General features: G+C 42.2%; 1 protein-coding gene across 1 annotated transcript; it reads left to right on the forward strand.

Annotated features, from left to right (window-relative positions):
- Positions 1–2,208: 2,208 nt before the first annotated feature.
- Positions 2,209–10,702, forward strand: LOC147162885 (14-3-3 protein beta/alpha-1-like). Its single transcript, XM_086094145.1, has 6 exons — positions 2,209–2,376; positions 2,933–3,304; positions 8,575–8,698; positions 9,054–9,217; positions 9,308–9,403; positions 9,674–10,702. Exons 2-6 carry the CDS (start codon positions 3,011–3,013, stop codon positions 9,746–9,748), a joined length of 753 nt encoding a protein of 250 aa, XP_085950271.1. The 5' UTR covers positions 2,209–2,376; positions 2,933–3,010; the 3' UTR covers positions 9,749–10,702.
- The last annotated feature ends 103 nt before the right edge of the window (positions 10,703–10,805 follow it).

Raw genomic sequence — 10,805 nt, forward strand, 5'->3', positions numbered from 1 at the left:
TTTATTTTTCATACAAAAGCGTTTTACATACCCTACGCTCAAATGTACACGATCCCAAGCCCGCAGGGCTCTTCTTCATATTTCATCTTCAGTCTGTGCGCTTGCATTTGTGTTTGAATGTACCGAGTACGTTTGTTTTAATCAGCTCTAATTACAGGTGAGAAAGGCGTCGTGAACTGAAGAACAAAGGCCTAATTGCCATGCGACAGGCTCCCACTCACTGTGCAGTGAGAGGCACACCTATTAAGTATTTTACTCAGTCACAATTTACAGTATCGGTCGTAGTGTGAAAAACAAGCAGTCGCTCTTCATCATACTACTATGAGTGTTGAAAACACAAGAATGTTTCATAAATGGAAACCTTTAACACAATCCATTCCATGACATTGGTCTATTTCTAAACTACAACTTTTCCCATAAGAAAAAAATAATAATAATTCTTGACTGATTACTATATAATCAAGTGATGTCACACATAGCGAGACAGATGGTGGCTACCTAGCTAAGGAGCTAGTACTGAAAGTGGCCAATGTTAGCCACTAGCTTTAGCAGAATACGCTGTCTTGACTTCATAGTCTCTTCAGTCTTTACTCTATCTGGTTCAAAATGTAATCATGTCCAGCTTCTCCTCCAATCCGCATTGTTGAGTAGTAGGCTGAAGTTTTCAGAGACATGACACAGTTTTGTTTTGCAACATTTGAGGCAGATTTTTTCCCCCAAGTGTCTGACCTCAGGACTCCAATTTTGAGGCCCCGTTATATATCGTAGCAATGCTTTCTCTAGGCAGTAACCTTCTTATGAATAAAAATTTAAATGTACAGTATTCTTACACCCATTCGTCCACATTGATGCACAGCGTTCGTATTGGGGTTTTTTTTGGGAGTATTTCCATTTTATTGAATATCTTCATGCTCGGCATTCAAATCAAACTGTTTCACACGTGATATTTGCATGAAACATCGGATCACGTGCTACAAAAAGCCCGCTGCTCGCTAATATCAACTGGAGTGGCTCAAATCTAGAGCTGACGCCGTGGGATTTCATATCCTATTAATATTGCTATTTCTAGCCATCTGGCCTACTGTGGACAAGACACTCTATAGCTGAGAATGCTGCTTGTAGTGATCAAAATAGACGTCTTATTTCCTAGACTGGAAGGCAAATGTGAGTCTGTAAAAGCAACAAAAAAAAAGAGAGAGAGAGAGAAAGAGAGAGAGAGAGAGGGCCCTAGTTTCATTTGGTTGCATACAGGATGCTAGCCTTTATGTTCTTTCCTGTTGAGAGCAAATGTTGCCGTTTCGGTATCCTCTGGCCTACTTCACAGTGTGTGCGCTGGAGAGTCTCCATGATGTCGTCCCATCGGGGAGGAAGGTGGTGTGGCTTGGAGAAGAAGAAAGTTAAAATTGACACTGTGTACTTAGATGTTTCAGCCAAGACCACATCAGTTATAAACTCGTCGTACACGTTGAGTTTGGTACCTGGGCCTTCAGTGGGGACTTCACCAGTATCACATTGTAATTATACAAAACATCAATCTAGTAAAAATAAAAAAAATAAAAACACACACACAAAATAACAGCACACAGTTGTGCCATGTACATCATCTATAAGTTATGTGTTTTACACATAATGCAAGAGAGCTCCTTTCCATGGCCTCAGTGGCTCATCAGTGTGCCTCCTTCCTATTACTTAAGAAGGGTGGGGCATAAGCGAGTACAAAGGTTGGGGCAGTTAGGTTTGAATTTGTTTAAGGAGAGTAACAATCATCTTTTTCCGAGGCGATTTCCCCCCAAGAATATGGCTGACAGCAAACGCATCTTGAATTGAATCATTTTTACAACCTTTTTTTTTTTTTTGGTAGTGCCTAAAATAAGGATATTAACAATTATATAGTCTTTGGTTATCTTGCCATACTAATAAATGTTCATTTAGGAGGAAAATTATTAAAATAAAAGCTGAATAAAATGGCATTGTGCGTTTGAGTGTGTGATCGTGCCACGCCCGCCATAGTGTCCACACGTCGTGCCAAAGTAGGGAGCGATTGGACCGATTTCACCATGGCAACGCGATGACGTCGTCTCCCTTGCTCTAATTGGAGGAAACCCCGTACGACCAGCCGCTGCAGCGTTCCGGTCTGTCAAACTACACTTTGAAGTCCCGCCTCTCACCCCCGCGTTTAATGTTTATTCGCTGGCACCCCAAAAATATGCTGTCACTCAAAAGAGATAGCGATTTACAATTGGAGAGTCGACCATAGATAATCCGCCCCCATTTAATCAAGTTCAGTTGGACTTTAGCTGCCGCTGCTTGTTCTTTGCCTTTCTGCCCAATCCATCGAATCGGACCAAATTGTGAAGCGAATTCGGACCTCTGTAGGTGAGATACGACGAATATTTCATTTCGTGCCTTCTAGTAAGCTTCCAAGACTTCTTTCTGATGGCAAGTGTGATTAAATAGGACGTGGTCCGTTTTCGCGAGCTGCGCTTTCGTTGACACTTTTTCCATTGATAGGAGTGGCCCGTTAGCTTAAACCCGCAGCGTTAGCTTCGTTAGGCTAGCTTTTGTAGCTAGCTAGCTAGCCCCTTCAGACAGCTTTGTGGCGGGCTGCGGTACCGCCGTGACTCAGCTTGGCCATTTAACAGTCCCGTTTTCGGTGCTCGAATCTCATTTGAAACGATCTTAAATTATTCACTTCGCAATATTACATGAAATGACCGTTACGTAATCGTGTTAAAGCGCAATTATACCCCAAGGCGACGGAGACTCACTAAAGACGTTGATGTGGTTAAATGTTACAATGAATTGTAGCTAGTGTTACTGTGATTTACAATTAATGGTGTGCACCCCCGCTTTCAATTTTCTCCAAATGTGTCATTTTTGTCAGCCTGTCACGCCGCTGTGGAAATAACGCCACTCCTTGTTCCACTCCCAGTTCACAGTCCCCGACTCGCTCGCTCGCCCCGTCCGTCTTGTCTGATCCATCGCTCCTCAAACAACTATACAAAAAACTATGGAGAAATTGGATCTTATCCAGAAGGCCAAGCTGGCAGAGCAGGCCGAGCGTTACGACGACATGGCCGAGTGCATGAAGGAGGTGACGGAGAAGGGCGACGATCTGACGAACGAGGAGAGGAACCTGCTGTCTGTCGCCTACAAGAACGTGGTGGGGGCCCGGCGGTCCTCATGGAGGGTGCTCTCCAGTATCGAAGCCAAGTCCGAAACCAGTGAGAAGAAGCTGCAGCTGGTTAAGGAATATCGGGAGAAAGTGGAGAATGAGTTGCAAGAAATCTGCAACAACGTTTTGGTACGTGCCCCTTTTTTCTTCTTCTCTATCTTCTCAATTCCCAAAGAGCCAGCCATAGTAATTTAACATACCGGAGTCCAATTGGTAATTTCCCAATACTTCATTCGGAGTAAGCAAAGGGATTAAGATATAAATCCACTAGTCAAAGAATTTGATATACTACTATCAAAGAATTTGGTGCACCGCTATCAAAGTTTCAACAATTTTCAAAGCTCACAACATGATAGGTGATGTTAGATTAAATTAAAGCCATTTGATACTGATTTCATCCCACGAAGGGAGCCCAATTGTGTGAATGCTTCAATAGTACTCGACTGCATTTCTTAACCAGTTCAAACTTGATTAAAGAACAAAACGTGCAGCTCATCAAGGAACGGGTGAGCCATTACTTTGCTAAGTTCTAACATGTATTGTTTTTTTTTTTTTTTTACAAAATATTGAACACAAAGGCAATGACATGGCACAACAAGAAGATTCACAGCTGGGATTTAGTTACTGATTTTTATTTAAGGATTGGCCAACATTCTGTATACTGTAATTTATGGCAAACTCAAATGCTGCAGGGCAATTATTCAATTTCCTTTATTTGAATTGGCTTTTAAGCTTTAATTTGTAGTATCTAGGTGTTCGGTTAACCTTAATTCATAGGCCTCATGATCATAATTTCAGCCTGATTACATAATTCATTGCTGCATCGAATTAGGTTGGCTATTTCAGTCCAGTTTGTTGTCAAATGCTATTACCCTCTTTTCCTTTTTGGCTCTATTTCAGTAAAGAAATGGCGTTTCATGCTGAGGAGTAAAATTAAGTTTTGTGAATTCCTCCTCATTGCTTCTGCTTTTTTGTGAATCAAGATTTTTGGATCAAACAGATAGAGGATCATCCATAGAGTTTATTTTTATTTTTTTAATAGTTAGAACCTTTAAAGTCACAGCCAATCAATTTTCGGATGCTGGATGACTCTCAAAATGCACATTTTAAAAATGTTCCTGCGAATTAAACGCTCTGATGCCAGTAGAATACAATAACGACAAAAGTTGACGTTTCAAGTAACATTTTAACATTAACAGACTGAAATGGTTACATTTAAAACATAAAGGAAAACTTGCTAACCTTTGAAGGTGCATGACAGATAAAAGACCAACAGCAGCGCTGTCACCTAGTGGTGTTTTATGGGAATTTATGTAGTTAATACATTAAAAGTGTTTTAGTATCAGTGTTGTCTCATCTGGCAGTGGCAGCTAGATGGCTAATATGACAAGCCATGTGCAATAATTGATATGCAAAATTAGTTTCCCACTAGATAAGCAGGACACCTTTCAACAGGCCAATGTTTTTAAGCTAATGACTTTGGCCTACATTTGAACTAGTTCCGGGCCTGGCTTGACTACGAGTGGGGGCAGGGCATGATTTCACTTCTTGATTAATCTATCGCAACAGCAGGGATTGTGCCTTGCATTATTTCCATCCTGCCTTGGTCGTGGATTAGAAGAGGTCTGATTGGAAGATTCCAGTAATGTCCCAGGGCTACTGTCTGACTGAGACACCGCAGGGGCTGTTCACTTTCAGCATGCATGTTCCCTGCCAGTGACTCAGCCTTTTGTGTTTCTTCTGCTGAGTGTTGCAGAAAGGGTGTGTCGCTCCTCAGGTCTCAACTCGTCTGCAGAAGCCTTGCGGGCTGCTAACTTTCTCCAAATAATACCTCTCTTTTAGACCATGATGGCTGCGAGGAAGGATGGACACATGATATGTAACAAGACCATAGGTTCCTGCTTACACCATGCTTGGAAGGTTAAAGTGTCTTGTCTGACCGCGAGTTTGGTTGAACTTGGATTTATTATGGCTTGGAGATTGTGGCCCCCAGTTCACAAGTCCGGCACTTTCAATTTGATGTAATTGCAATGGGCAACGGTCATTTGTGATTGTTACCTTTTGTACAGAGGAGTTTTAAGGCTTCATTTTAGGGGGGTTAAAATTAGGGGGAAAATGGAATGTTGTGAATAGGGATGCACGATATCGGTGGCCGATAATCATCGGCAATTATTGATCAATTTGACGTCATGCAGATAAACCAGATAAAGAAATCCGCCGATAATAATAGACATACCACATTGGTCCATCTGTTGTAGTTGTGCCCGACTCCTCAACCCCTCCCCTCTTCTTCGCCAATGTTTTGGCTGTCTTTACTGTATCTCAGCAAAATTTTACCCTGGCAGTTTTTGTTGCATTTTTAAAACATATCTGTTTTGTTTTTTTGGCAAACTCAAAATGAGTTACTGGTTGTCTTTGAAGCAAAGATATCAATAAAATTCAGCTTCATGATGCTTTACACAATGTTTCAATGCATTTGGACACGTTAAGACTTATAGTACGACTCAAAGGTATATTTGTATTAAAGTAAATTTTGCAAACAATTATCGGCTTACTTATCGGCATCTGCACTTTCTAAGTTACTGGTGTATCGGTGGAAAATAGCATTATCGTGCATCCCTAGTTGTGAAAGTTGTCATTTTAACAGGTAAATGTCAAAATTCCCACAGAAACGTAAACGCAGCATACCAAGACTCTCAGCTGCTGTCTCTCTCTCTCTCCAGAGACCAGTCATACATTAATCAGGCACAATCATTAAATATTTGTGAAACGGACTCAACAAAAGGTGATTTGAGGCCGTGTAGTTTTTATTAAAATACATTTACACAGGTGTGACGGAGCAATAAAAAGTGCAAATTGCTTTTGTAATTTATGGTTTCATACATGTATTCCACCGCCCTTTTTTTTCCCCCCAGTGTCCCTCTGCTTTTGGAAAGCCATCAATGCTTGAAGACCAATTTTTGTCGGACGTGCGAATTCACGACTAAGTCGGACCTTTCATCTGGCGATGCCGTTTGCACTCTGTCGTGAGGGCCGGTGACTGAAATCAGAGCTTTGTGCGAAAGCGCAGTCAAGAGAGCATCTCTCCTCTTGTCTTTTGTGCGCAGCTTGCAGAGGAAAGGAATGCTCGGCACATGAGCCATGTGCATGTTTTGACCGAGCCAATGGTGGCTTGTGGACGTGACTTGGGAGTGGCTGCCGGGAGGGATTTGGCTCAGACAAGGACACTTTCTTCCTGCCAAGGCATGGAATCCAAACCTGCTTTTTTCCTCATTAGGTTTGAAGTTTATGGTGATTCGCAGATGGTAAATCTGCACTGTGCTTTAATTGAAGCGGGACACATTCTCTCCACTTTAGTCTCTGATGAAAGGCCCATGACAAGTCCTAGAGGGCAATCGCAGGTTATGCTTTTGTGGTTGGAGCTGTAATCCACCTTGGGCAATATGTTATTTTTAGGCAACTCTTGGAGGGAGGGGGGAAAAAATGCTACAGCCTGGTTCACACGGCAAGATTTTAAAAATTGTGACACCACACGTGAAGAGAAAAGAATCACAGGAGTAACCGTTTTGAACATGTACCGTGTGTGGTGTGCAGCCACACCGCACAATCAACACACCACACACGACCGAATCCATTCATGAATGTGACGGGAAGTCTCGCAAAACCCCTCGAGATTAAATGTGACTTCCGAGTCAACAAACATGCAGGACCAGTTGCAATACCAACTGGTTTTCAGACGAAAAAGCAGCATCAAAAGAAAAGGCGGTTAAAGGAGTGTAAATTGGCCCTGGGCGGCGAGGCATCGCTTGCCCTCGGTGCTGGCGGCGCGGGTTCGCGTCCCACCCGGAGACCACGTTTGTTTGTGTAGCATGTGTGTGCGTGTATAAAAAAAAAAAAAAAGAGTAATTGCACAAGCGCGGTCATGACTTTATTTTGGATTCCTCGCCGGCTTGCTTTCTGATTGGCTGCGCGGTGGTTTGTCCTCAGGGCACACGGACAAGGGGGGTTGGTTGGGTACTTACGGATCTGTTCTCTCCACTAACTTGCACTGCTACCAAATTTTTCAGTTAGTTGCACCACACTGGATTTGGTGGGGGCTTTTCTTTTATGTGAACGTTGTGCTATGACTCTGAATCGCAAGAGCTGTTGAGATAAAGATCAACGTTTACACCACCACCACCATCAGCAGCTAGCTGCTAAGCTGGAGACTTGTGCCGTATCACACAATGAGCAGTTTCTAGGCGTCCTTAATTGGCGATTTAAGTATGATTTCGGATGGCCTTGAGTTGATGTTGTCGAGAGGACGAGTTAAGCTCTACCACCGTACGTCTATTGCATTGACATCCATGTATTAATTGGTAGGCTTTTATTTTGAAGTTGGCCATTGCAGCGCGTGGTGGTCTGGCGGCTAGCTTGACTCATCCTTTCGCTTGATCCGAACATCTCACGGCCAGTGACATGTTGACCGGACAAGTTACTGATGATGTCTGGTCGTCTTTTTTTCACTATCCAAGCGGTGTGAGGCTGCGTGCTGTACACCCCACCCCTCCATGCTCCTACTGCTTTAATCAGAAACTCGAAGGAGCAGCGGCAGCTACGATTTAGGAATGGCGGGGCTGCCTGAATGACTGAGATCTGTTTTTTTACCTTCAAAATTAGTCCACAGCTTTGATGTGAAAGTCACTATTTAAGCTTCTTCTTTTCTTTTTCTTTTTTTATGCCTGTGTAAGATTACCTTCAAACTCTTATATCTAACTTGTGTTCCAACCCTGGGTCACAGTTCTGTGTTAAAAAAATAAATAAAAAATCCTGAAAATGAATTTGAGTTTTTCAACTTTAGTGGTATTATGAAAAAGCCTTTACAGAGGTGGTGCCTGTGTGAAAGGGAACTCTGCAAAGGCGGGACCCAGGTATAAGGTTTGCATCTCACGTCTTCAGTGAGTGCTGTTGTGACAAAAGCAGTTGTCCTTGCCAACAAGTATTGTTTGTGTCACACTAGCACAATTGGTTAGATTCTTGATTTATAAGCAAAGGTGGGAAAATGCCGGGTCTTCTGCTCAGATTCTTAGAAACTTAAGTGGGCCATCACTTCAGAGTTTAAGTTCTGTGACCATGGTCGTAACTGAAAACGCTAACGGCTCATTTGTCAACATTGAAATGACATGAATCCCTTCCGGGCCCACATTGTGCACCTTATAGTGTGTGCGCTTTGGCCAGCAGGAGGCATTATAACAAACTCTTTACATATGTCTGACTCGGGAAGCTAAATAATAATAATAATTTTTTTATGCAGAGGATAAAGAATATATACACCACATTGAGGCGTTTGATTTTTGTACCACTGAATCTAACCATGCGTTTGTTGTTCCCAACTCCAACCCTCCCCCTCCTTCTTGCAGTCACTGCTGGATAAGTATTTAATTGGGAACTCCAAACAACAAGAGAGCAAAGTTTTTTACCTAAAGATGAAGGGGGACTACTATAGATACCTCGCTGAAGTTGCTTCCGGAGACAACAAAAAAAGTAAGTAATATGGCATTTAACTTTGGATTGCACGTCCTTGAATGATTAGAACCTGCTTCATATGTTTGCTCTCCAACTAGGAACGTGTCATAGTATTTCTCACCCGTGGCTGGAAATGATGTCACAGGGCCTCATTTCAGGAGTTAGCATGGTAGTGGGTGGATGACACCTACTCTGTTAATCTGGTTTGATCTATCTTTCTGATTATTTTTTTCTTTCTGATTGACTTGTTCAACATGTCATCTAATAAACTGCAATTTAGTTGTTTGCCTCTTTTAAAAGGCAAGTATCAAAGGAGTGAACTTATGTACATTTTATTGTCTGACTTGTATGTTGTTGTTTTTTTTCTCATCAGAGATCATCGATAACTCGCAACAGGCGTACCAGGAAGCCTTTGACATCAGTAACGCGGACATGGAGCCCACACATCCCATCCGCTTGGGACTGGCTCTTAACTTTTCGGTCTTCTACTACGAGATCCTCAACTCGCCAGAAAAAGCTTGTGAACTCGCGAAAAAGGTTTGCGCACAATCCCCACGCTGTTGTCCACCTTTTGACCCCGTTCGCCGGTCAATTTATTTCCCTCCCCCTATTGAATTTTGCTCGCAGGCGTTTGACGACGCCATCGCTGAGCTCGACCATCTAAACGAAGAGTCCTACAAAGACAGCACCCTCATCATGCAGCTCCTCAGAGACAATCTGACAGTAAGTGCCTCTATTATTTATATATTTATTTAATTATTTTTGCGCCTGCTGGGTCAACTGTACTCATTCAACCTTGGAAGTACAGTACCACTGAAATAACCTGTGTATAATAAGCATAACAAAGTAGCACTATAGAGGAATTTGGTCCACTGAAGCATGCGCTCGAATAATTTCTGAAGCGAGTCGAGATGCGACGTTGCGTGAGAACTGCACGATCACAGTCGGATTGTATTTAAAATGCAAATTGTATCTTGCGTTTCATCTCTTCAGCTATGGACATCAGACAATGCTGCCGAGGAGGGCGATGCCGGAGAAAGAGGCGACGGCGGTGAAACTGAGAACTAGAAGAAAAAGTCCTTGGCCTCCAAAAACAACAAAAGGATTAAAAAGAAAAAAAACTTTTTACACATCCATCATTCCTTATTGCTCCAATCCAACATTCTTCCAATGAAAACCCATTGCTGAAAAAATATCGTTATCATGAAAAAAATTAATTGGAGAAAAAAAACGAACAGATTATGATGACCTGTAAAAGTAAATCCCTCCATTCCTTTGGTTTGTGTGTGCCCTGGCCTTTCAGTATGTGCAATTACAGCTGTAGAAAAGTATTGATAGCTTGACATGGTATTACGCTCTTTTCCTAAAGTTATAGGCAGAAACACTCAACGTCCTAACATCGAACAACTGGAAGTTCACCCTGAGGAGGATTTTTGGTTCAGGTTCTAGTCAGTTTCCTCTTCTTGCTCTGTCTAAAAAGTAAAAAAAAAACAAAAAATGAAAAAAAATATACACAATTGTGGTACGGTTACAGCGTCTGAAATTCCACTTCAGATAGTTTTCATGCTGCAGGGAATGCCAGTGTTCACGCATGCTGGCAGCCAATAGTAGTGCCCCATTGGATTAATCCTCACTTTATAATGCCACTCTTTCACTAAAGCATGTCTGTTTGGGGGAAGGGATGGGGGAGGGGTGGTCGCTGGGGCTTGACTGACCAACACATGGGACCTTCTAAACGAGAAGATGACAATTCTGTCATTGCATGTCTCTTGAGATATTACACTGGAATGGGAACAAATGCTGTAACACACAAGTTCAAGTGTCAAGTTTAATATTTTTCAATGCAGGTTTGTACACATCCTAAAAGAGGGTGGTCTGTTTGTCTGTCCAGTGATTGTCATTAGAGATTTGGACCACTATTGTTTTGCTATTCATTCAATTGTAGTCCCCTAAAGCCTTGTGGAACCGTTTGAATCCCTGTGTAACAGCTATGTTAACATGAATAAATCATTTTATAAACCATGCTGTTTTGTGTTGTGTGCTCAATATTTTCTGTATTGCACCTCACATTACTGTTCTTTCTCCTTGTTGTAATTTGCTGTGGGTGATTTACTGAACTAGTTTG

This window comes from Leptonotus elevatus, chromosome 14 (genome assembly GCF_054856555.1).
Source record: "Leptonotus elevatus isolate MCC_2025b chromosome 14, RoL_Lele_1.0, whole genome shotgun sequence".
NCBI classification, from domain to species: domain Eukaryota; kingdom Metazoa; phylum Chordata; class Actinopteri; order Syngnathiformes; family Syngnathidae; genus Leptonotus; species Leptonotus elevatus.